Source organism: Nannobrachium achirus (genome assembly GCF_963921795.1).
Source record: "Nannobrachium achirus genome assembly, chromosome: 12".
Taxonomy (NCBI): Eukaryota; Metazoa; Chordata; class Actinopteri; order Myctophiformes; family Myctophidae; genus Nannobrachium; species Nannobrachium achirus.
In genome coordinates this window covers 33651534-33679414 of record NC_137832.1, presented here as the reverse complement: position 1 = coordinate 33679414, position 27881 = coordinate 33651534, and the positions used below count along the sequence as shown (strand labels likewise).

Below are 27881 nucleotides of genomic sequence, written 5' to 3'. Positions count from 1 at the left end.
ACACTGAACGAAGGCATTGACATCGGTTTAATAGACTACATACACAACCTCCAACATGCAGGGTGTATCGAGTACGTTCACAGTTTTACGTGCAACTTCAAATTATGTTACACAGTAAAATTAATTTAATTCATATAATTCATATAACAAAATGGACCTGCATTGATTTAAGCGTTAATCAAAAGTAACATCACTTGATCATGGCCACCAAGTTTTGTAAGGTTAATGCTCTTACCTGCTCTCTGCCCCATAGCGTTGATGGCATTGATGCGTGGGGCCATGTTGGTGATGGGTACTATGTTGCCCCTAGAGGCGGAGGTGGAGGATGAGGAGGTGGTGGTGCACCCATCCTTGATCTCAATGGTGAGGAAGGTCTTCATGTCAGGGTCTGCTTCTCCCTGGTTGTCTTGCTGTCCAGCTAGTCTCCCTGGGGTCCTGTCTTCCTTTGAGTCCCCCGAGGCGCTCCAGAGCTTTTCAGCTGGATGCCTCGTCCCGCCTGTGGCGTTCTGTGATTGGGTAGCTGAGGACAGAGGTTTGCCGGTCCCACCCACTGGCTGAGGCGTGGACTTACTCTGGGCCGGGACTTCTGTGCTAGAGGAGACTGAGGTGTGAGATGTGTAGGGTGCACGTGGACCTTCTGGCCTCTCTCCACAGGTACTGGGGGATGCTGCGGCTCTGCTTGCAAACAACTGGTTGACTCTGGAGAAATTGCTCTGTCCAGCAGTGCCAGGGGCAGTCCTATTCCTCACCCTATTCTTCTGGGCTGGGCCAGGACTTGGGCTGGGTTCTGTGAACTTGCGCATCCGGTCCCGTACAGAGTTGGCCCGGCTGCTGAATGGTTCCAGCACAACCGCTTTCTTCGCAGGTGCTGTAAAGCAGAGACAGCTTGAATGTTTGTTGTGCTGTAGAGTAACTCTAATAATTCTGTTCAACAAACACACAGAACCTAAAACCTACACGCCCCTTCTGCTTCACAGAATGACTTCATAAGCCTTAAAGCATCTCACTCTCAACCTTGCTGTCTCCACCTCCTCAAAAAGCTCTCTAAAAGTCCCTTTTGCTTTTTTCCCCACTCTATTTTGGGTTCCAGACCTTTTTATTTTCCTTGACTTCACCTCTCTCATCGCTGCTCTTTCCATTCTTTCTTTCTGTATTACGTTCTACTGTCCACCAACAACATTCTCAGATGCTCAGTATTTGTACACAGTGTCATCCACAATTTCTATAAAACTGCTGTCTTTCAGAGGTACAATCCCTTGTGAAAGTCTCTGTAAGGGTTCACTTCCAGAGTTAAATGAATGCTCTGAGTATTACTGTGTACACAGAGACAACAGTAACAAAGAACAAAAGTGCCATGGAAAATTATTTGTGATTAGCTTTGATGACATTTAAAAAGGGCTCCCTTATTGAGGCAAAAGACAGAGAGAGAGAGAGAGAGAGAGAGAGAGAGAGAGAGGTGTGAGAGACAGAATTGGAGGGAAAGAGGAGAGAGAAGATGCTGTACAGTGTTCTTTCTAGCCCTCTGTGGTGTGACTGGCCCTATACGGTCATGCTGGCCCTGAGACTGCAAGAGCTCCACATGGAGGCCATTAAGCTTGAACAGATAGTAAGTGCAGGGAATCTTGATATTTGAGAAGCGGCAATAACTTAGTATTAATAACCACTAGGCCTGTCTGGTGTGATGTTATCTCACTCTCCTCAGCTATTGCTGAAGGCAAACACAGCAAAGTTATCGCTTAAGTCAACCGAATAAATCTTCTGGCTATGGTTCTAAATATTTATAATATATACTGTATGCTGCTCACCAGAGTCCTTCACTTGTTGGAGAGGTGTGAGGAAGGTCAGATCTCTATTTAGTTTGACCTGAGAAAGAAAGAATGATTTGTAAAAAAAACAAAGAAAATGTCAAGAAAATAATTAAAGACTTTTCTGATCATAACAATGAGCAATGAGCATAGGGGTGGGAGATATGGAAAATACAATATCATGATATCTTTACAAGCTGAATCACGATACACAATCTTATCATGATTCTTTTTCATGTTGGTTTTTATGGTTATTTTTCAAGTTACTTAACAGTATAACCACCTACAAGGTAACACAAACTAAAAGAAAAAGGAGTAACAGACCATTTAGACCAGTGGTCCTCAATGTGGGGTCCAGGGACTCTCTTGACCCTTACATGTAACTCTGTGACATTTTAAAGTTTGAGAACTACTGATTTAGAGTTTAGACCCAAATGCAGGTTTCTGAAATGAATCTCTGTATTAACAATTCAACAGGAATTTTGATATGGCTCCGTCATTGTATCACAATATCTCTGAAAAGGCCTATCGTGGAGACATTGTATCGTCTCAATCACCTTATCGCCCACCCCTAAATGAGAGCAGTTGACATGTACACAGGTCTGGATCCTTAAGGCCAATACATGTTCCTTCTGACGTTGAACAACGTTCTGGTTTGGACAGGCTCTCCAAACTATAGTTCGGAGTCAGGACATGTGGGGGTGCACAGGTTCTGAGACCGCCCATCAGAAGTTCGGAGTGGCGTCAATTCGTAGTTATATCAACCCCCTTTCAGCAGAAAGGTTTGGACGTGGGAAGAAGCATGCATTGTCCTTAAGTCATTGTCAAACTGCTATACAGAGCATTTCCCAGGGCAGCAAAACACATTCAAGTTCATGACGCCCCTGCACTGGCATAAAGGGGTTCACTGGACACGGTAAAGCGCACACGCGCACACACACAAAAGAATACACATGCAGTGTTTTCATTATGTAACACTGGTGTTTGGAGTGAGGCGGTGTGGGCCTCTGTTCTTTTTTTAGCAGAGGGGCCGTGATGGGCCCCGGTATGTTTACAGTACTCTCAGGAGGCTGGGTATCAGAGTATATTGCAGGGAACTATAAAGATGTCTGGGGCCTTCATTGGGTAAACACATCTAGAGGGACGACACGGTGGCGTCATGAGTCCCCAAGTGAACAGAACATCTTTCTTGACGAAGGAGAAGGAACAAACCTGGCCTTGTGCATGTTTATGTGCTCTGTGTTCCAGGTGCAGTGAGATGAAGGGACGCAGAGCTGCTGTCCTACAGTATGTTAGTGACCATACCTCTCTGACTGTAGGTGCGGCTAACACAGCTCTGAGGCGAAGCAGAACCAAAAAGGACTTTTAACAATCCACAGAATGCAGAGGCTGTTTGTGTTTCAAGTAACCAAAGTAACCAAACAACACCTAACATTAGTTCAACACGATGTGTTTATAGATGCCAATGGGAGCTCCGGGAGTAACAGAAGAATGAGGTGTCATGTGTTATTTGACATATAGAGAAATAGAGGGAGGGGAATAGAGAGAAAGACAGAGAGAGAGAGAGAGAGAGAGAGAGAGAGAGAGAGAGAGAGAGAGAGATAGCTCAGATTGCAAGTGCACATTGTGGAAACTGTATAGCTCAACATCCCCCTCCAGTGGTGATGTTAAGATAAATATTGTTGTGTGGTTAAGACAGCTGATTAGCAAGCTACATGGCAAATGGCCTGTGTTGATGTACTGTAGCCTTACTCAGAGATTGTAAAAAATAAGTTTTTACACTCTCAGAGTTTAGGATTTTTCTGTGTCATAGCCATGGGTTTCTCCCATGCACACAGCTTGAGTGGGATTCATACCTTCTGTTCTTGGATTTCTGCCTTTACCACGGCACTGCCATTAACCAGGCCATTGTGGGAGCCTTGTCTCCTAGACAAGACAGACCCATCGGGCTGTTCCTGTTCAGTGATGCTGGTGGAGCAGTCGTGGCTGGGCTGATCCTGGAGGCCAACTGGAAGGCGGCTGCCGATATCCCCTTCAGAGTCAATGCTGGAGCAGGAGCCACTCATGGCCATCTCTGCATCTGCCACCAGACCCCTACCAACAGAGGACACGCCCACACTCAGGTCAGTCATCCCTGAGTCCAGCCGTTTCCGAGACAACAGACTGGCGCTCTCTGAAGTCCCAGAGCCCAGGCGGGGCCTGGAGCTCACGCTGGAATCAGAAGCGCCCGAGTCCAGCCTCTGTCGGAAGCGTGACTGGGAGCCCATGCTGCGCTCAGAGGCCCCGGAATCCAGGCGGCCACGCTGAGGGGACCCCTGACTCCTGTCTGAGGACCCGGAGTCCAGTCTGGCCCGGAAAGCAGAGCCCAGGATCTTCTCCGAGGGCCCGGAGTCCATGAGGGCCCTGCGTGGCACCGAGGTCAGGCTGTTATCCGAAGCTCCCGAGTCAGACCTCTGACGCTGGGACAGAACCAGGTCCAGCTCTGTTGGCACAGCCTCCTGTTGGGACTGGGTCAGCATTGGTCCTGGACCCTCATCTTTCACCAGGGTGTCAAGAACTAACACCATACCGGAGTTGGAGCCTACAGCAGCAAAAACACAATGATAAGATACTTTATACTTGGTCACATTTTGATCAAAACAGGTTTGCGTGACATCATATATTCCTGTGTTTCACTATCAGTTACTTTTCCTTCTGTGCTGAACAGAACAGAATGTGGTGTTATGTTGCAGGAAGAAGTAGGTGGTGAAGCTGGAGTGCTTGATGGAAACAAAATGCTTCCTGCAGCCCCTAAAGCCTCTGGGGAAAGGGCTGGAGACAAGTATATCTACTGGGGATCACAGAGGAGGCACGTGGAGACGTAGAGGGGATATAGGCATTTCCTCCAAACCTACTTCAGTTCCTCGGCAAGATTTGTGTTGTTGTTGTTGGTGGAATGGATGTGCGTAAAGCAGTAGGAAAGGGCACAAAAGGAGAGCAGGAACACACATAAGAGCCATAAGTGGAAGGCAGGCACAGGAAGTCTAGAAGGAAGTGGGGGTGAAATAGAGACTAGCACAAGTACTTCCCGTCCCCTTCTTTTGAAACTGTATTGCTGTGTGATGTCTTGTTTTTAACTCTGGATTGCTTAAAGCTCCTGTCTGTACAACAAAGGTATCCTTAAGTTATTAGTACCCTTGGGCCCTAATAAAGAAAACATTGACCATGACTTGGGTCCAAAAGCCGTCATTTCTCCTTCTCTCCTCAGGAAATTCTACTCCAAATAACACAGCAGTGCCCACTGACCATCTGAAACCACTCTCCAACGGTTTAGTTATAAATCAGGTGCAACTAAATATAAATCAGCGGTTTGCATTTTGATTGAAGTAAAACAAGACAAATGGTCTAAAACAGGGGTCTTCAACAGGGGGTCCGGGACACCTAGGGGGTCCTCAGAGTTACTATAGGGGGTCCTCCAAATCTTTATGTGGTAGAAACCTTTTTCTTATTTTCTTTATAGTAACCACTTTAATGAAACTATATGGAATCTATGAAAAGGTTGTGGGGGTCCCTGCTTCATCCCTCTCTCAACTAAGGGGTCCTTGACCTGAAAACGTTGAAGACCCCTGGTCTAAAAGCTCCTCTAGCAGCCCCTGGGGACTATGCTGCTTCACAAACCATTGTGTGAAAACATTTCTGCATCATGTGATGGCACTGTCCTTATAACCAAATAGGGCTAGCAAAGTATGCATGCCTGTCATTTACAAACCAAATCTAGAAGGGAAAATTCCATTCTGGCTCGAGGCAGCCACAACCTCTTTCAACTTTAAAAAGACAGGGTCAAGACTGGCTATTCAACTACTTCTTTCTTAAACTTCTTCAATTAAAGCAGATGATTGTTTGATACAGATTACAGAAGGTTGCATAAATAGTGTATTTAAAAAGAAAATCAGGCACAACAATCTTGTCAGAAATGTGCTTGGTCAAAAAAATATGCTTGGTCAAGGTTGCTGATTACTATGGTTATGTAAGACGTGATAACTCTATGACAACATGCCTGCTTAGTTTCTATGAGGTCTTTTGAATGGGCCACTTCACAGACACAGCTTTAAACAAACGATGGGCTTCATTCAAGTCCAATTAACCATCAGCTGAAGTGAGACCCAAAACAGCCTTCTATAAACAATCACTCCATTGCCTTATGGTTTTGGCACTGGAGCACCGTCAGGTCCATTGTGAGAAATATATGGGAAAATCCCCATTTCTATTGGATAATGAGAGACTTGCTTTGTGTTCTAAAATAACCATGCAAAAAAAGCCTGCACTTGTGCACTCCTCACACAGTGCACAAACAAACAACACCCAGGGGTCTTTTTAATTTTAGGTTCAAAGTTGAGCAAGTTTACCACCCTTGGGAACTTGAATGAAGGTCAGCACATTCCAATGAGAAACTCTGTAAACGGGTCATTTCCTAAATGACAGCCTTGCCACATACTGTACAGCACAAAGACGAAGAGCAAAAGTCTGCAAAACTGTCTAGGATGAGCTTCATTTTGTTTGTTAAATAAAGGTATAGAATGATGGTACAGTATTATATAAGTACCCTACACCAGTGGTTCTCAACCTTTTCAGGCTGCGACCCCCAATAATCATATTTTAACCGTCCCGAGCACTAGAGTTGAGGCATTACAATTTGTATAACACGGTTCTGTTGTGAAAATAGCATGTAGATCGGCTATTTTCACAATTTCTGCCTCTAAATACTTGACAATTTGGCCAATGTTTGATTTGTCATTTTAGAGGTATTAAAAAGTGCTTAGATTGTCACTTTAGAAATGTGCAGATACCCTCTATACACTTAAACTTTAAGTTGATTTGTTTACTGTTGAGTGAGATAACAATCTTGCACATTAAGTTAATCATCTGGGGACCCCACTGGGGGTCCCGACCCACAGATTGAGAATCACTGCCCTACAGGCCCTACACATCCTTCAAATGTACCATATTTATTTCCATCATCTTACCTCTGATCAAAAGACAACCACCCCTCAAGTACCACTGGCCTGCCCCACCTATCCTGTCCTTTTCCTAGCCACAAACGTCCTGTGTCTTTGTGTATCAACAGCTATTTCAAAAGGCTCCTTCCCACCACAACTCTATGGCTGTTCTAAGGTGGGCCCTCGACATTGGCCGTAGTTTCACCCTTTACTTAATTGTAAGGCAAGGATAAATCAGGAGGGGAGTGGGACGTTTCTGGGCCTTAGTTCTGTTCCGGTATCAGCTTTATATAGCAGAGGTGTGGCTATGGGCTTCCCTCAGTTGCTATCCCGTAAACACACTACCAGCCCTTGGTCCAGCAGGACACTGGGAGCTAAGTGAAGGGCAGACCAGGCCACACAGAATGCCATTATTATGGCTGCAACTCCAAGATCCCAACAGGCAAAAACCAGGCTCAGGTCAGCAAGGGCTGGGCTCACATAAGAGGGAAAAAACAACAACAACTCTAACCATGAACCACAGATGATCAAAATGTAACTGGTAGGAGTATTTCTTCATACAGTAGTTGTGCAATAAATACTTCAGGCTCTGGGCTGGCCTGTGCATAGTAATTAGACAGGCGATAACTATCAATTCATGCCATGTATAGAAGTCATCAACAATGTATTTTGGTCTCTGTACAGTCTAGTTGTATTAACGTAGGTGTGTGTACAAGTCACAAGGCTTTGAGTGAACGAAGTGCATTCATTCACTCAGAAGTCTAGTATTCATTCTGCTTTATTTATAGCTGGGCTAACAGAGACAGTTAGTTCATTAAGTGGTGTCACACTTTAAGCCAGAGGTTTTAAGTCTGTGACTGTGGGTGTCACACAAAAAGTTAATAAAGTTGTAAAAGAGCTAAAACAGCCTACACGAATATGACCTCATGACCAACACCTCAGGAGAATGCCTCCTTTGGCAGGCTATTTTAACAAGCAATCCAGAGGAAATTGCAGAGGATCATGTATGTGTGGTGGTAGGTACAGGCAACAGAGGTGGTCAGTGTTGTGTTTAAGTTATTCGCTCCTATCCGAACTTGACCTTTAGGTGAAGGTTTACAGTATACACATGCTTTTGTATTTCACTAGTACAACGGTCCTAACAGTGTGGCATGGCTAAACATGAGAGGAACTACAGAGCCAGACAGTAGGTGTTTATGGTCATGTACGTTCTGTGTAGACATGCTACAGAAGGAACAACTGGCTGCTAATTTGAAGGATAGTCAGATGAAGTGTTTGGTGCTGAACAGCTGTTCCTCACCTGTCCTCTGCAGCTCTCTGCCTTGATGTGTCTGGTGGCTGCGAACCTCCAGGATCTGTGATCTGGTCCGCTCGCAAAAGCTCTCCCGTTCAGTGTCCTGTATAAACAATACACGATTAGTTCATTTCAATACGCAAAAGGCATTACGTGTTTCAATTTCTTAGCCGTACTGATAAGGAGTGTCCCTGTCACTGCCAAATTACCCATCTCAACTAGGGCTGTCACAATTATTACATAATCGTCTAATCGTGATTATGTGACATTATCGCAATTATTTTGTCATAATCGTCATAATCGTGAATGTTGAAAAATTTCAGAAATAGTGGAAATAGCAGATCTACAAGCTCACAACGCGTCCATTGCGACGCGTTGTGAGCTTGTAGATCGGCTATTTCCACTATCAAAGTTATTTTTTAATTAGTAAGTTGTCAAATATGTCAGTAATTTATAGGTTATGTGTCATATCTACCATGTACAACTTCAAAGCCTACAAGCCAAACAGAAATGTAATTATCAACGACAAAATCACAATTAAATCGTTAATCGCCAATTATTTGAGTGACAATTAATCGTCATGTAAAATGTCATATCGTGACAGCCCTAATCAGGAGGCCTTTTATCTTCTGCAAGTTTATTAGCAGTCAACAGAGCTTTTTGTTGGAGGTCAAGGTCAAGCACCTTACAAACAAGAGACAGCCTTGATGAGGTCATGGTGAGAGCCGGCGCTGGCCAGCTGACATAATAAAAGCTGTGTTTTCTCCCTAACCAACAAGCGGGCCAACACCATCCATTGTGTGGTCCGTTGTGCTACGGCTCAAGTGAGATGCACCTGAGATGCACCCACAACCGTGTTAGCTTTGGCAAGCTCCGCTCCTCGTAAATCCAGTTTGTGTGGAGTGGAGCATCAATCAGCATGTCGTGTTGTTCGGCAAGGTCAAAGTATAGCAGTCTGGCCTTAATCTGCATTAATAAAGCAGAGTAACAGCAGGAGAGTGATGGAGAGATTGGAGACACAGCAACATTTTGGCATATGGAGGGGAAAAGGGAGATGTGGTGAGAGAAGCACACTGTTACCAGTGCCACTACTATGTTTGGTCTCTGGAGCACAACCTGGACCAACTCCACAGCAGAATCAGCTGCACAAACACATGCGTGCCACCACACTCGCACACATGTACAATCTACGAGGCTGCACCGCCTGAGAAACCTTTTTGTGTGTGTCCGTATTTGTGGCTACCAGTGAAAATGCCTGTTTTGTGCACACTGTGCACACTTCTATAATTCAAAATGGTACTGAAATCGTATTTGGCAAGATGCACCTAGTGTAAGAATAGTCAAACCAATGTTTGGGCTTGGTCCTGGCTTGATTCTGTAAAAATATACAGGACATGACCTTAAATACACTGAAACTAAACAATCTAACTATACTTATGCCAGATTTACTGCCTTCCACAGCATCCAAAAGCGCTGAAAACGATCTTCCAAACACACAAACACAATCACACATACACTCAACACACACCCACCAACACGCACAATCAGCTTTGTAAATAAGGTTATCGTTGATCAGAGCCTAGCAGGGGTGTCGGCAGCAGAGTGCAAAATAAAATCACAGCAGCGCATTGAAAGGGTCTTAAATAATCAATGCAGCGTGTGATTGCGGTTGTTTTGAATGACGGTATGTTAATGAGTGAACAAACAAAACACCTGCTCCAGTTAAACACACCTGAAAGGTGGAGGTGAGAAAGATCCCATGCATTCTGCTCTGTTGACTATGACCTTCTCCTTCTCCACCTGAGCTGATTACAGGGTGGAATGACTCTATCAGCCCCAACACAAAATGTAATCAAGACACACTCACAATAGACAGGAACACAAACACGAGATAGGTGCCTCGCCTCAGGATTATATTATTACCCTTCAGCTTAAAAAAAGGCAGGAAGGTGACACACATTTAATATTTCACACAATATGTGACTGTGAATAACATGCTATAAACACCCAGGACGGACCAAAAATTATAGCCTAATGAACAACTCTCTCCCAAGAGCAAGAAATCAGAGAACAGTAGAAGCACTAAATGTGACGTCAAAGCAACGCGCAGCCTTGAGCATCTCCATTGTTAGGCTTCCATTCACGTTTCCATCAACGTGAAATCACAGATTAGGGTGCAGGACAAACTCCACTCTCATATTTCTAGCTTGCTTTACTAATGGGTCATTAACTGTGTTTGATGATGAGGCTGGGGAAGGCAGATAGACTCTAAGACCAAACAACAGGGATCTGTGTGTGCCCTCAACATAAAAGTGTCATCAGAGAAAGGTCACTTCCATGACACTCCCCCTTCTGAGTTTTCTTCATTTAAACAGTCAGAGGGGCATAATGGCATTTCAGCTGTAAACACAATTAAAGCGAATGACCTGTCTAGAAACCACCACCTCCCTTTGTCTATCTCCGCTCCTCTGCAGCTACCAAGAGACGGAGACAGCCGGTAATCGTTTCACAGCTCCCACTAAACCACAGGGAACATATTTCTCACAGACACCAAGGCATAGGGGTGGGGGTGGAGAGATAAAGTGGAACTTGAGCTGGAGAAGAGTTCAGGATGGGCTGCCAACCTCCATGCTGTCATTAGTGGCTTCACGCTGTCCCCTGGCCCCTAAACAGCGGAGACCTGAAAGAGCGAAACCAAGACCAACAACGTCCCACTTCTGCGCTCTGAGCCTTTCAGAGAGTCCCCCCCCCCCCCCCCCCCGTGGCGGCTCCTCTGAGCCTCTCAGAGAGTCCCCCCCTGTGGCAGCTCGCGGCTTGAAACACAGATCATCACCGTCTGACCACAAGAGGACCGGTTGTGTCGGACTATAATTCTAAAAGCTCAGCCCCGTAAACACAAAAACAGCAACTGTCCTCTCTCCTGACCACAGCAAGGCGTGGGCCATCTGGAATGCTCTGAACCCTCAGAACCACAGAACAATGAATCAGAGGTCAAATCGTCACCAAGACACACGGGCCTCCCTTCACCGGCCAGCGAGGACGACTGGGATCCACCATGGGATTAATGAGGCCGGTTCCAATGGGCCCATTTTCCAAGAAAGCTAAATCCATCATTCCACTGATGAGGTCAGGATCTTCTTGCCTCCACGTGCATCAGAGAGGAGAAACCCGGTAGCTCATTTTCCATTACTGCACTCTAAGACACGAGGAACCGCACAGTAAGCCCACCTCCAATTGAAATACAGTACAGTAGCAAACCACGCACACACACGCACACGCACACACACACACACACACACACACACACACACACACACACACACACACACAAATCTACTCAACTCTGTGACTCAGTTCTCTTATTTAAAACCATCCACAGCTTTTGTTGTCTGTCAGATATTTACCTGAGTATTACCCAATCCACTCACCTTTCTGTCTACTAATCCCTGTCTGTCACGGATACTGGGCACAGTCCAGACAGCTCTCCCTTAAGCTGCTCATGCCTCAGGTATCTTACAACATGTTTATGATGAGATCAGATGACAAATAGCAATCTGGTCCGTCTATGCATCAAAAAGTTCATAATAGTCACGCACATCCAAAATGTATTTAAGACAGGGTGCTGGACCCAAAAAGGTCAATAAAAGATAAAAAGACACTGTGCAACCCACCAAACCATATATCTGACCTAGTCTACATGCACACCTAGTCAGAAACCCTGATGACCGCACAGAGTTTAGTAACTAAATACAGTTCAGACCCGAGTCGTATTATTATAAATGATAAAGGTCTCTCATTCCAAAGACAAACCTGAAAGGAAAACTGAAAAATGACACTCTCCACAAAAGAAGGGATCAGGTTGAGAGAGGAGAGCTAGGTCCATGACAGACAGCAAAATAAATATCTGAATGCCATTTACCTTCTCTCCTTGGCCTGAGCTGCTGGTCTCTCTCAGCTATATCCCTCACTCAGGACGTCCTCTACTCTGCCTCTGTATTCCCTCAGCCACATCACACACACACACACACATAATACCAACAGGCCACTCCCTTGACTTCCCTTCCCTCCCATTCTGTCTCCACGGGGCTCTCACCCTCTAACGCACGCACGCACGCACGCACGCACGCAGGTTAATGGGTAGCCTCAGCCTGGTTGACACATTAACGTTTGACACACTGTCTTTGTTTTTGGCCACAGTTTAATTATTATTATTTTATTTTTCACAGGCAGATATGAACTGCCACATTATTTGACAGAAATCATTTTCCAACTGGAGTTATAATTATGTTGTTGTTTTTATTCAGACTTTCCTAAAAGAAATTAGAACAATCGTGTATTTTTTTTTTACCCACAGCAAGGAGAGCCAACATTTTTTCAGCCATACGTATAATTACCGTTTTAAGCAATGTGTGTAGTATGCTTTTTTCCCCCCAAACTTAGGCAGATGGAAAACTTTGCTTCAGTTATCCCCGCAAAATCAACAACGTGCATTAACACACAGTCATCGATATCCACCAATAGGCCGCGGTCTTCTAGGCAAAAGCAGAGACCGACCACTAATTGCCTGAACATTCAACCACTGATGAAACATACACATGCTGCATACTGTAGTGTACACACTGTGTCTTTCACCTGAATATGATACAATCTTTTTGTATCATATAACAAAATGAGTCGTATGTAGACACAACTGCATTGTGTCTTGATTGCACCAGTACAGTATTTTGTTTCTAAAGTTGGACACAGTCTGCGTGTGTGATGTACAGTACGTGCATGTGCGTATTTGGCTGTCCTATCTGGGACGTCCATCAGCCTGGGGACAATCACACACGACTCAAAGAGATCCGCTGCTGTGATGTGATGTGAATAGAAGGAGTCTTGCTGCCGGTGGCTGCTTGTTGGTTTTGGCCACGTCCCCATTCCTGCACAGACTGGACTGCTGGGCCACAGCTGGTGGCCTGTCTGTCTGTCTGCTCCTCCACTACATCCACACCACCATGCACACCCCCACCACCACCTGTGGCTCACTCACTGCTACAGTCCAAGCACCTAAACACCTGGCATCCCTATTTTCAGCATGTCATTGTGGGCTCGCTGAAAGGCGAGACCAGTATGTTATACCAAATCTTTATAGGTCAAGTTTATTCTCCTAAAAAAAATTACCGACAGTACAAAGGCAGGGCCCTTAGCCAATGAGGAGCAGCGTTCTGGGTGACATCACCACCAACAAGTGCGACCGGATATAAATAACAACAACACGTGGTCTCGAGACCAGTATGTTATATCAGTATGTTATACCAAAACCTTATAGACCAAGGTTATTCTCCTCAAACAAATTACCGAAAGTACAAAAGCAGGGCACTTAGCCAATGAGGAGCGGCCAAAGGGTAGATCTTTGTGCCCATACATGGTGTTCCATGCGAGCCCACACTGTTTCGTAGGAACAGTATTTCTAGTTATAGGTGTTCTTTTTTTAGGTGTTTTAGTCTTTCAAAAGAAAATCGAACAAAAATAGCCGATCTACAAGCCCACTGAGCTTGTAGATCGTCTATTTTCACTGCACGACGCCAACGTAGGGAAAAGTATAAAATAGGGCTCAAAAGGAAGTGAGGTACTGTAGATAGGCTTGTTTGAATGTCCTATGACCTCAACTTGCAACAGCTACTTCCTATCTAAAAAGACTGTCTGTGAGTCTGTGACACAAAGGAGTGCGTGCAACTGACAATAATTCACAAAGTGGCCATTTTGCTTTACGTCATACATTACTTGTGGAAATCCCCATCCCATCATTGACAGATACAAAATTTAAAGCCATCAAATCTACACTTTTTGGGTCAAAGTAGTACTCCAGAGAAAGCAGTATATCCTTATGGACCGACTATTTACTGACATTAATGACAGTACAATTAATTCAAGCATAGCTTTTCCCCAACTGACATCATCCATCAGCATAATTTCAGTAGTAATGAGTAGACATTAACTTTGTTTTCCCCATAGAGATCCTGTCTCCAGACATTGGACCATTTATCAAAGTGGGTGCATACAAACAATGATCAAACAAACAGATAAGATAGCATCTAATGTAGCCTCAGGCACGCTCTCTCTGCCCAATAAATCATTATACTGGGAACTGGGAACTTCAATACATTATTATCACTGTAGCAAACTAATCATCTGATCTGAAATGAACACTTGAGTTTAACCCTGAAATAGTGTTAGAAACCAAAGGCAAAACACAGTACCTCAACATCCACTAGAGGGCCTGTCAACCAAAGAGATAAGACTTGTATCAGTGCTTGATTAAAGGAGGCAAGAAAGAAGTGTCAGACAGGAATATCCCAGCCCACAAAGTGTAAATTCCATTTGTATGATTTTGTTTCATGATGAAACAATTCAAATCAGAAGGAATGACATTACGTGTGTTATATACACACAGACATAAATACCTCCACACTTAATCTAATGTTTTAATTTAGTGTGGCCCTTACTGCCTGTGTAGACGGGGATGTGAAAAATGGCAGTGCAGACTGGAACACTGTCCTCATCACCGAGGATTTACTACCTTCACTGCATGTCAGGCACTGACTGAATACATTTCTTTCTTTCTCTCCACATGCTCAGCCAAAAATGATGGTGCAGAAGAAACAAAACGCATTCCTGGCTTCGTGGCAGCCAGTGCATGCATGGATGTGAGTAGTGAGGCCATGGTCACGACAAAGTGTGTGATTTGAGTCACAATGCCTGTTGTTTGCTGAATTCTTTCATTGTGGCAGTGGGAAAAAAAGACTGTGGCCACTGTTGCCGTGCAAACATGTACTCAAACACCCGCAAATTGGTCTGTGCTGGGTTTATTTTTACAAATAGAAGTTGACATGTGCACACTGCGATACAGTCCAATTTTAACAACTTTTTTACACAATGTGTAATATCCACATTGGAATGATAATGCTGATTCCTGCTTCATGTATTACTTAAATGATGAATCTTATCCATCTCTCTAGTAGTCCTTCTTACATACGTACTTACCCCAGTTCCCATGTTGGTTTGCGGCGTCTCCAGGTAGTGAACGGAGGCTTTACTCCTGTCTAAAGTCCCTGTAAACAATGACACACACATGCAGGAAAAGGTTACTTAGGACGTGGTTCTAGAGAGTGTGTTTTGTGACCGTCTCAACATCATCCTGATGTATCAGATCGGAGCTGAGGAAACCAACACAACAGAGCGTTCAGATGACAGGATTATCCGAGTGGTTCCAACATGTCCCTGTATCAGGTAGCAGGATAACACAGACGTCATCGCTGAAGGGTGTGTTTGTGTGTGTGTGTGTGTGTGTGTGTGTGTGTACGCACACTCGCACACGTGTGATAGAGGGCCTATGCATCCCAATGTGAGTCAGTGGTGAGGGCCTCTCACACACACAGACCAGACAGAGATCAGGAATGGTAGGAATTCACTATCTGGTCTGGCATCACAGGTAGAATCTGCATCAGTTACCACCGGTACCTACCACACAAACGCACGCACGCACACATTCCACCATTCCCCATGACAACTCACCTTGCTGTTCCTCATCCCGGAGCCGGCGGATAGCTGCTCTGATCAGCTTCCTCTCCTCGTACTCACTGGCCCCGCGGAGCTGCACGACAAAGCACATCAAAACCAACTCAACTCTATTCAACAAAACAAAAAATACACACTATTTAGCTGACCTTCAGTTTCAGTTCTGATATATTCCCCATTCCTCCCAAAACCTTTTTAAAACGTTATTTTGATCATGGTGTGGAAAGGCACCCAGAAATTATAAATCTGTACTTCCGAAATGCTAAATTAAAGGTGGAATGTCTGTGCTGTAGTATTGTATTATTGTCTGGCAAATGTAATTTAAATCAAAACAGTTGCAGGCACATTCATGCGTTTAATGCTCCCTAATAGCTCTACTTACCTCCTCTATTACCCCTCTGGCTTGTGTTTTTGTGGTTATGCGCCTGATATAGTTTGATTATGTATACATTAAATCGATCAGGCAAAGAGGAAAAGAAACACCAAGGGGGACCTCCTCAGGGGGACCTCCTTCCAGAGCGGATAGGTGCACACTTGGTGCAGGGTGGGCAATATCCAAATGCAAAACATAACAGGAAATATTATCCAATTACCATGTGCCAGTATGTACAGTACTGTGTCCAGTTTCTTCTCAGCACTCACCAGTTTCGTAAGCTCATCAACATCTTGGATGGCCTGCAGTTTCCCAGAGAGGATGTCTAAGGAGTCACTGCATTCTGCCCTGTGAAAAAGGCATTAAACAGATCTTATGGTGCAAAGTGCAGAACTTTGGTCACTCATGGCTGACCATGAATTTGCATCCGGGGCTGCCACACATGTACATACACACTACACAGTCAAATCCGGTGTGTTAATTGAACTCTCAGTGTGTAAAAATAGACCAGTGAGATTACATTTTTACACTTTATTTTTTACTGTGTACAGTGGGTGCTTTTAGCGACACCATGCTCAGCTGGCAATATGGCAGAAACTTAAAGGACAAAAATTCCAAGAGAGCAGAGTATTCTCTGAGCCAGGAGAAAACCATCAACATTGGGAAGATATTATAACCAAATCCAGTGTGGAAAAAGTGACACTTTAGCAGGAATGAAGGAGAAAACACATCATTCCTGACAAAGGGTCTTATACTCCTACTTATTATCCTCACATTTAGCATTTTTCGGGGTCCTGCTTTCATGTCGGTTTCTATTACTCATACGCTTGCTTTCATTCTCTCCTCCTCCTCGCCTCATTGGTATTAAAGGATGTGTGGAATGTCGCAGAGGAATATTTCAAATTCTGTCAGTGTGAAGTTCAGGATAATATAACTTTCAGAAGGGGTTTGTTTGTGTGTGTGTGTGTGTGTGTGTGTGTGTGTGTGTGTGTGTGTGTGTGTGTGTGTGTGTGTGTGTGGATAAGTGTCCCTCAACAACATGTGTGCACGTGCAGCCATGTGCAATTTCTCGAGGAGCTTTGGAGAGGCACCTCAGTTGTTATTGTAACCCAAGTAATCTGGAAACAGTGGCAAATGGAAGTGATTAGCCAGCAGCCACTGGTCTTAATGGGATCCAGTAGCAACGGGAGGGAAGTGGAGGGTTGGATACTCCTTCTCACATCCATCCCAGCCTTGTGAAATCTGTGCTCTATCCCTGGGACCATATGCTTAGGGCGCTGCCCCTGGCCTTAAACTAGAGCCAGTCATTAATTAACCACTTATGCCCTTTACACTCTGTCAGGACTTCGGTATGGTATCGCATGAAAATAACTGATCTACAAACTCACAATGTTCTTGTAGATCACATAAGCTTGTAGATCAGTTAGTTTCACAATAGATTTTTTTTTTGTATTATTGTTGAAAATGTTTTTTATTTCATTAATTTAAATTTCTGACAATGATGATGCCCAAAATAGGGACTCCAGATTGAAAGTGGTTAACAACCTGAAGCCAAATATTAAAGATGAAGCAATCGTAAACATGTGGCCTCAATGCAGTAACCAATGTTTGGATAAACAAAGCCACCAAGGAAACGTGATATTTTCTATATACCGCGACGGAACTGGAGACCATCAAAAGAAATAGGACAAAATGAAAATGATTAGAGAGCAACACAAAGGAGGTGTTGTTTGATCATTCAGAGCCTGGTAGTTCTGCTTCCAATGACAGGAGCCAATGAAAAATGAGTGTGTTTAAAGGCAGAATGATGACAATGTCACTGAGGTCACACTGTTAGTTTTTCCAACTACAACAGCTGAGCGACCACTCCTGTTGGCTATGCATCGCTGAACCGGTAAAAGGCTAATTCGCCTCTAAATGGTCCAATAAAGACAAACAAATGAATGGCACAAAACTACTTCTCTCATGGGATTTGTTTTAACTGTTTAATAGAGTAACTTAATGAGGTCAAGTATGGCAATGTGACTTGAAGATGCAGTAGAGTTACACATTAAAGGAATAAGTATTACCTAATAAAGGAATAGAAAATCTTCTGTGGTGTTGTTTTCTCCTGCATTACTTTCCCAGACTTCCCACTCTGCAACCTCCTTTCCCTTAAGGGGTTTGGGGAATTCTGCATCTGGGCCTATGTGTTGTTCCAAAGTCTCCAGCTCACCTGGCCTAATGCAATTTGTCATTACACTACGACAGGATGGTCCACGTGCTTCAGTGTGTGTGTGTCTGTGTGTGTGTGTGTGTGTGTGTGTGTGTGTGTGTGTGTGTGTGTGTGTGTGTGTGTGTGTGTGTGTGTGTTTGTGCATGACAGTGTGTGTGTGTGTGTGTGTGTGTGTGTGTGTGTGTGTGTGTGTGTGTGTGTGTGTGTGTGTGTGTGTGTGTGTGTGTGTGTGTGTGTGTTTAGAGGCACACCTGTGCTGGTTTTCCTTGTTCTCTTGGGGGTTGAGTCGCGTGGGACGGAAACGCTTGCTTGCCAGGGCGGCCTCCATGTCTTCGATCTCCCTCCTCCTCAGATCCCGGATGGCTGAACGGATGAGGCGCCTCTCGTCCAGATCCATCGTTCCATCCAACTACCGGCACATGGCAAACAAACAGGGGGGAAAAAGATGAGTATCCTGCAGGTGTCAAGACAGTGTGTGCAAGATAGACAGCCACATGGCATACAGAGTTGACGGTCATGACCTTCACACTCAACCGCCACATCACAGAATGAGAGCGCCACGTGTGCATGGTCGCATTTGAAACACCACATCAAAATGACGGATTCCAAAACTGACTAAAGAGGTCACAGACTATTTTAAGAGTTAAGAAAGTGGTAATTATAAATTGTGTTGCTGAAAAGCATGGACCAACCACACTGCTATTACAAAGACGTATTGACACAGTTCACGTCAGAGGTCTTCTGTTTGGAAGTTCAACATCCTCTTGAGAAACAAGTATGTGAGCCAACCTGCAATCGTCTGGCGTTCCTCGCACGGTACCACTGTAGCCCTGTCACCCTCTCGTCCGCCCTCTGTAATTAACCCTCACAAAACGAGCTTGTTAAGACAGTCGTTCAGTCGTTTACAAGAGAGGGCAGACATCTGGCTTCTCTGCCCCACCAAACACGCATGGCCGTCAAGCTACATATCAAGTACAGTGCATTTTAAAAAGTGCATCTGATTGACTCCTAGACAAACGCTTCCTTTGCATTTTCTTGATTTGCTTTGCATCATATACAGTACTAGCCCTTACCCGTTCAAAGATATGAGCTCCAAAATGATGTGCAGTGTGTGGGTTATGGGATGTGCACTGTGCATACAGTATATGAGGGATGGAAAGTAACTTTAACTGGTGCTTGCAGGATAATATGTAGGAGCATCAATGTAAGAAATACCCGTTTCGTTTAATGGCTACCCCCCCCCCCCCCCCAGCCCGCCCGCCCGCCCGCCTGCGCACACACCCGCCTGCCTGCACACACACACACACACACACACACACACACACACACACACACACACACACACACACACACACACACACACACACACAGAGAGAGCTGGTTAAACATGTTGCCTCATGCTAGATGCAGAATAGATGTGCCTCATGCTAGATGCAGAATAGATAGTAGATACACCATAAAAATGCTAATATACAGCATATGATTTGTGAAAGTGACAAACGGGCTTCACAGTTATGTCAGGTGTGTTCATATGCTAATGGTGATGCGATTTCAGATCAATTGCTCCAGCCACTGAGGAGAAACGCTGTTTCAGACAGACAGACAGACAGACAGACAGACAGACAGACAGACACTCACTCACTCACTCACTCACTCAGACATTCGCAAAATTATAGTATAGATAGAGCCAGACCAATATACCAATATATCGACCATTATTTGACCTTTTTGGAAATTATGCAGCCGATGTATCCCGTTCCATTCGACAGAGTATATTTTAGCTTAAATCTTTTGTAGCTAGTAGATTTCCTCCTACTGGACCAATCTGGGAACCCAGATCAAAGAAAGGGCGCCGCCCACTTGGTCTGTCTCTCTTCCTTTGCGTAGCCATCATTGACTCTGTCTCGAGAGATTGACTGAGGACTAATACATCTGTGACATCTAAATTCAATGAATGTGTTCAAACTTGAATGCAAAGCTGATTGCAAAAAATAAAATAAGTTTGTTACTGCCAGGGCAGGAATTTCAGGGAGGCCATGAAGGCTATGGCCGTTGTTGCCCCTCAGTTTCATTCTTATTATTTATCTATTCATCCCTTAAATTCAATGGACTAAACTCTTGTTGTATTTGATGGCCTTCCTGCCCTGGCATTTGGCCTTTGAGCCCTAAAAAATGGACAACACCAAAGGCCAAGTGGCCTTGCCCCTAAAATGAAGAAATTCCAGGCCTGGTTACTGCTGTTTCACGCACTGTTTTTTTTTTCCGGACGTCCAAGCCCATCTATACTATAATTAAGCGAATGTCTGAGTGTCTGTCTGAGTGAGTGTCTGTCTGTCTCAGCGTTTCTCCTCGGTGGCTGGAGCAATTGATCTGAAATCGCATCACCATCAGCATATGAACACACCTGACATAACTGTGAAGCCCGTTTGTCACTTTCACGAATCGTATGCTGTATAATAGCATTTTTATGGTCTATCTATATCTATTCAGTACCTTTTGTGACCACACATGTTAAGGGAGGGGCGCTGTTGTTCAGGCCATGCACAATCCCACACAAACCCACACACACACACACACACACACACACACACACGGGGGGGGGGGGGGGGGAGTGTGTGTGTGTGTGTGTGCAGGCGGGCGGGCGGGGGGGGGGGGGGGGGGGGGGGGGGGGTTCTGGCCCTGTTACAGATGTTGTCCAAAATCTACAGATGTTGTCCAAAATCATGCAGATCGGTACACACTATCTCTGTAGCCGTTAAATGGAACGGGTATTTACATTGATGCTCCTACATATTAGCATGCAAGCACCAGTTAAAGTTACTTTCCATCCCTCATATATTGTGTGCACAGTGCACATCCCATAATCCACACACTGCACATCATTTCGGAGCTCATATCTTTGAACGGGTAAGGGCTAGTCTATACTATAATTTTGCGAATGTCTGAGTGAGTGAGTGTCTGTCTGTCTCAGAGTTTCTCCTCAGTGGCTGGAGCAATTGATCTGAAATCGCATCACCATCAGCATATGAACACACCTGACATAACTGTGAAGCCCGTTTGTCACTTTCACAAATCGTATGCTGTATATTAGCATTTTTATGGTGTATCTATATCTATTTAGCCTACAGTACCTTTTGTGACCACACATGTTAAGGGAGGGGCGCTGTTGTTCAGGCCATGCACAATCACACACAAACACACACACACACACACACACACACACACACACACACACACACACACACACACACACACACACACACACACACGGGGGGGGGGGGGGGGGGGGGGGAGTGTGTGTGTGTGCAGGCGAGCAGGCGGGTGGGCGGGCGGGCTGGGGGGGGGGGGACACAGTATCTCTGTAGCCGTTAAACGAAACGGGTTTCTTACATTGATGCTCCTACAGTACATCATGCAAGCACCAGTTAAAGTTACTTTCCATCCCTCATATACTGTGTGCACAGTGCACATCCCATAACCCACACACTGCACATCATTTTGGAGCTCATATCTTTGAACGGGTAAGGGCTAGTTTAATTAATTTAGATGTCCCCAACTTATCATCAGTAAGTGGAGATCTTATCGCCTGGCTAAGCAAGACTTAATTGAGCTTTAAGAGCCTTGCTGGAAGTCAGCTAAATTTAAGCAAAGTTTTATACTAGTTTGGCAGCGACAAGTAGCTTCAATAAAGTGTGAGGACAGGACCACCTGAGTGAGCATGCAGTGAATGAAAAACAGACAGAAATAGCAGCCTGCAGCAGAGTGTGTCTGCTTTTATAGAGTGAAGCTAGATGCACCCTGTTGTCCAAGTCCAAATACTGCACACTATTCTGGCTATTCACACTGTGCTGGCTCTTTAAAGATAAACTGTAAATCTGGCATCTGCACACCAAAAATTACAATATTGCATGGAGTCTCTATTCTGATGTAAAGATAACTTTTATAATTAAAATTAGAGACACACTAAACATAGTATACAGGAATCATTGTCCTGGATTAAATAGCCATGATTTGTTGTTAAGTGTCAAGTTTGTGGCCAGCTTCAACCAGTAATAGCGGCTGTCTGGCGAGGTTGTGAAATGTGACTACTGTGCGTGGTGGAGCCAGGTTTGGCCACATTCTAAAGATGGTATAGCTAGCTGCTGCCTTGCTTATGAGCCAGACACTCAACCTCACAGCTTAACTAGTTTGTGGAAAAAGCACGAGACAGAGGAAGTGGCCCACTTGGCACACTCACAGCTCAAAATTACTTTTGAGACATTCACGTCTTTTTAAAGGGACACTTAATGCTACAATGTGGGATTTTTTAAAATTCCATTTTCCCTTCAATTTGGTCATTTATGCCAATACCCAGTTTTCTCTCTGCCAACCTAGAGCTGGTCATGTGGGAGGATATAGATAGACAATCACGTCTCCTTCAATACATACCAGTAAGACTCCCTAATCCGTAGATAAGAGACCGTCAGGTCACATGTAAAAATCGGCCTGATGGTGGCGCTAAATGGGATGTTGATGACATGACTCTAGACATACTGTGTACCGCTTTGTGTGATTTTAGGGCAAAATCTGTAGGAGCAGTGTCCAAAAATGTGTTTGAAAAAAATCGGCCTGATGGTGGCGCTAAATGGGACAGATCCATGTTGATGACATGAGTCTAGACATACTGTGTACCAATTCGCGTGATTTTAGGGCAACATTTGTAGGAGCAGTGTCCAAAAATGTGTTTTGCAAGAATCGGCCTCATGGTGGCACTAGAAGAGGGCCATGTGAGAAATGAGGCCAAGGAGTGTGTGTGCAAAGTTTGGCATGGATAGGGGCAACGCCAACGGTGGCGGAGATATGAGTAGGGTAAAAGTATGACGTGACGGACAGACTGACGGACGGACGGACAGACAGCCGGTGGAGGTTTTGATAGTAACTGTGACCTGACGGTCGCAACTAAGTCACCAGCCAGCCACTTCTTTTCAACTGACAGTGAAGAGGTTTACAGGGAGGATGTTGATGCTTGCATAATGGTTATTCTTCTCAATTCCAACCTGTAGGAGTCGTAATGCAGCACAGAGATCACCCTCCCTGCTTGGCTTCTCAGTCTTTTGAACACGACCAATATACCTGATGGATGATTCAAACCCCTAGCCTCTGTGGTGGTGGGCAGAACTTTACCTCTGCACCACAGGATTCTGCCACTCAGACACCACAATCCAGGACTCATTTGAATGAATAAAACGTTATTTTGACAAATCTTTATAGTAGAGATCATGTTAATACAATATTACTAGCACGTCTGCAGTGATACTCTTCCACCAATGCATTTTCAACCCGAGTTTGCACTAACAGGTTGACAGACAATGTCTATAAAGTTATTTGAATTAGACGGCACAAGCTTCACTGGATGGGACACTATGTAAATCGTTGCAACACCATCTATCTACATCTTCAAACATTGCAATTACTTCTCTCTGTTGGGACTCCTAACATGTCTCGTCCAACTTGGTAGACATAAAACGTATGGATTGTAGCTTTAAGTTGTTGTTTCTTTCAAAGAGCAGAAGAATAATTAAGGTGTGTGTGTCTGGAATTATGTCTGTAACACACACACACACGCACGCACGCGCGCACACACACCAGCTGCTTCAATGTGACAGCCTGAAGCATGGGAGGGTAGAGGGAGCTCTCTCTCTGTGTCATGTCATGTGGGAGACAGATCTCAGTGGTTTGACAGCAGGAACCTGTCAACACATGCAGATGAACAGAACCTTCACCTCTGACAGACAGCACACATACAGTACATCTCTACAGTACATCTCTACACTCACTGCATTCATGCTACCCACCTGCTAGACAGAGCACAGCACTTTGTGGTATAGCTGCCTCCTGCCTTTTAATTGTGTGTGTCTAGGATCTTTTTTGGGGCTTTTAGGCAAAAGCCTCACACATCTGAAGAGTTGATAGGGGGAACAGTGAACCCCCTGCCAGGCCCAGAGGGGGAGTTCTCATGAGAGAGGGAAAGGGTCAGCGGGTTTGAGGTCTCTGTGGTTTGGTAAAATACACAACCCCAGCTTCGCTAGCTCAAGGGGGCTCTCCTATATGCTGCAATTTGCGGAAATTCAGAGGGCTGAGCTGACTAAAAAACAGAATGGCTAAGTGGAGAAGGCAATTAGAAAAAAAGAGGGAAAAGAGGCAAGGAGGAACAGAGGATATGAGACAGAGGAAGGGATTCAAGGGAGGGGCAAAACGTAGTTGTGAACACATAAGATAGGATGGCAGGCAGAGAGGAAGACAGAGGAATTACGACATTTTTGACTGAGCCATGCCTAAAAATGGGCAGCCGAGAACCGGGTGGGAAAGGACCAGGCCTCACACAGGTCATTCTTCACATTCCTGCTGACTCACGAGGAGAGACAGCCTAGTGAATTCAGAGTACACAGCAAAGATCCTGAGTGTCAATTTAACACTTGTGGTTATGATCTTGGTTATAGCCTATATCCTCAGCCTGCCAAGTCTTAAGCCTGACTTATACTTAGTTGTACAGCCCCGAAATTTGTCAGCCAATTGTCAGCATGTGTGGCAGTGTCGTATAGCTTAGTATACATTTAGGAATTATAATTAACTGATTCATTTGTTCGTTATTGAAATAGATGAGTGAGTCAACCTACTCAAAACAATGTTAACAGCTGCTTGGCATTTCTCAACAGACCACATTATGTTGAGATACATAATGTGAGAGAGAGTAGTAAACAGAGAGCTAAATCAAATAGATCAGCAGTCTGGAACAATCAAACAAAAGATTTAAAGAATTACATAAGGTTGGGACTTTAGTTCGAGATCATCCCTCTGTCATGGGATAGGCTGCCAACAACTCGCTGTTCAACTCAATTACAGGAACTTTTCCAACACTAGCAGACCAAAGGTATTACCACAAGGTAGGTAACCACAAGCTAATGCTAATGATCATACTGAATGCCAAACTTGTGATCATCAGTACAGAGTACACCGAATAGAGGTGGGATGTTCGCGAACGAATCCGGTCTTTTGAACAGCTCTTTGAAATGAACGATGGTATCCGGTTCGCAGTATAGGGAGGGAGCCGTTCCTTTTTTCCTTTTTGACAAAATGTACTTGAGTAAAAGTACAAAAGTATTGGTATCAAAATGTACTTAAAGTACCAAAAGTAGAAAGTACTCATTATGCAGAAATGTCCCATTTCACAAGTTTTCCAATTAATAAAACGTAGAAAGATAATTTGAAAATAGCAGATCTACAAGCTCACAATGCGTCACATTTTGAGCTTGTAGATCGTCTATTTTTAAATGCCGGAAATGTATGAGTGAAAGGAACGGATCCCAGAGAACCAGCTCACTTCAAAGAGCCATAAATCCCATCTCTAACACCGAATTACCCTGCCCCAACAGCACATATTCCAATAATGGCACTTTTACAACAAATATTCAGATGGACCAATCAGTTCATAACTGCCTAATCTCAAGTCCTCTCTGATTGGTTATGCGAGTGTGACATGCATGCTGCTGCTGGTGACGCAATTGTTGATTGGCACACGTCCAGAGCAGTAGTAGATGGCCGTCCTTCCAACTATTTAAAAGGGAGGGATTTATCTGGCCAATAACTTTGGCCCTACACAGGAAAGTAATGAGGATCGCCCAATCAAAGCACATAATAACACACACCTTTAACGTGGGCCTCTGCCAAAGAAAACATAAAATAACGGTTAAAGGACCAGAGACGGAAACACATTCATGGTGACACAGAATCCTTTTGACATAATCCCCTGATGAGGCTAACCAGTACAGAGAGCTAACTGTGGCTGTGGCAGTGGCAGAGGAAAAAAGTGGCAAATGGGAGGGATAGAAAGGGGAAAAAAAAGGTCAGAGTCCTGAGTTACACATTGACACCACCTCGTACCAATGACAGCATTTTTCAAACGCAACCAAAGGCTTCTGGGTAACCAACCGTCACTATGGTCAAAAAGTACGAAAACACAGGTGACCGTTGCTGAGCCAGACAAACAGCACTTTGTACTGCAGCAGTTACTGTAGCCACTGAGCACCTACATGGTAAAGTCCTGAGTTTTCATTTAACACATAGAAGGCCCAGGATTTTACTGTGTACCACCTCTTGATATCACTGCGCCCCTAGAATTCCCAGAGCGTGGCGGTGAGAACAAAAGGAAACAGGAACACCCTGTCACGGTTTGAACTTTGCAGGCAGGAAACATGCATTAGTCAGGTAACTGAGGAAACAAAGCAGGTCACGCAGCAGGTTTCGCTGAAGAAGACACCCGCATTAACACATATCGTCAAGCTGTCAGTCCACTGACTCACACAAGTGTCCCGTTGTGATTACAGTCTAGACAACTGAGGAACTTCCTCAGTTGTCACACAGGTGGCCTTGGTACTAGAGTCACCTGAGTCAATGAGTGGGACAATTAGCAAACAGGATGGAGGAGGCGCGTGGTTATGACAGTATGGCCTAATGCCCATTTTTGAACTTTTGAAGGTTGTTGCTTGCCGAAATGAATTGATGCACAAGCTAACAACAACAAGCTCGTTGTTAGATCAGTGCTTTTTGGCAAGATTTACAGTTTACAGTTTACAGTTTAGGCATTTAGCAGACGCTTTTAATCCAAAGCGACTTACAATAAGCAGATACAACATCACAATAATAAACAAGATAATATGTCAGTACATTAACAGCAATATAACAATGTAAATGGATATCTATCTAGAGAAAACACAATATAATCAAAGATGATGATGATTTAGAAAGATGATGATCTTACGAAAGCTAGCAATAATAACTACCACTGTACTTTGTTCTATAAGACATTTAAATTACTTTAGGGAATTTCAACAAATAAGTTGTGTCCACTCAGTGTAACCACTTAAATCATTATCACTAATAAAACCTAGATAAAACTGAATTAAAGAAATCTTGCCAAGTCACACTGTGATTAAGAGTAGATGTCATTTTTATGTTGCATAAATGGACTTGGGATGTTATGCAGTGCTCTTCTGAAAAGAAAACATGTTTTCTTTGGAAGCAAAACCTCAAACTTGCTCGAGTAACAAGGAAGTGGTTCAATTAAATATTCTGCCAGTTGTAAGCCAAATGTCATCAGTTTGCCACTCAGTAAAGATGACTCCAGATGACTTCTTATTATTGATGACATCAAGGATCTCCATATATGGGCATAAAAGGGACAAGGATGGTGTCTATAGAGAATTCATTTGCAAGTGTGACTCATGTCGCACAACCACACTGGTTAGACTGACACAATATGTCCATATAAGGGCATTCCCAGATATGGGCTTAATATTGATGGGCATAAAAGGGATTCTATTCATGTATGGGCATTCCCAGATACGGGCTTAATATTGATGGGCATAAAGGATTCTATTAGTGTGGTTGCCCTAACAGGGAAAACACATTTTGCCAACTATAAGCGAGCTTCAGTCTGGTCTGGTCCTATCTGTAGCTTTCTCTGTATGGAAACAGGTCACTCCATCAGCCAGATCCTTAGTCCTTACTGTCCCAGAGCCACAGCAGAGGGGAAGGTCAGTCACAGATGAAGCTACCTACAATCCATTGTCCTTATACAAAGACAATAGCTTATTCTTATCTCCATGTACAATGTAGGGTG

General features: G+C 44.3%; 2 protein-coding genes across 2 annotated transcripts in view; both read right to left on the bottom strand.

Moving 5' to 3' along the window:
• Positions 1–8173, bottom strand: part of LOC308295852 (smoothelin-like) — a 28626-nt gene extending 20453 nt beyond the window's left edge. Inside the window, exons 1-4 of the mRNA XM_080738919.1 lie at positions 8082–8173; positions 3662–4386; positions 1806–1863; positions 236–868 (exon numbers count right to left, since the gene is read on the bottom strand). Coding sequence (XP_080595045.1) covers positions 236–868; positions 1806–1863; positions 3662–4372 — 1402 coding nt within the window. The 5' untranslated portion in view covers positions 4373–4386; positions 8082–8173. The remainder of the gene's footprint in view (positions 1–235; positions 869–1805; positions 1864–3661; positions 4387–8081) is intronic.
• Positions 8044–27881, bottom strand: part of LOC308295538 (smoothelin-like) — a gene marked incomplete at both ends in the record, with an annotated part of 33187 nt that continues 13349 nt past the window's right edge. The window contains 5 exons of the mRNA XM_080738590.1: positions 8044–8178; positions 15102–15169; positions 15633–15711; positions 16278–16356; positions 18475–18632. Coding sequence (XP_080594716.1) covers positions 8044–8178; positions 15102–15169; positions 15633–15711; positions 16278–16356; positions 18475–18632 — 519 coding nt within the window. The remainder of the gene's footprint in view (positions 8179–15101; positions 15170–15632; positions 15712–16277; positions 16357–18474; positions 18633–27881) is intronic.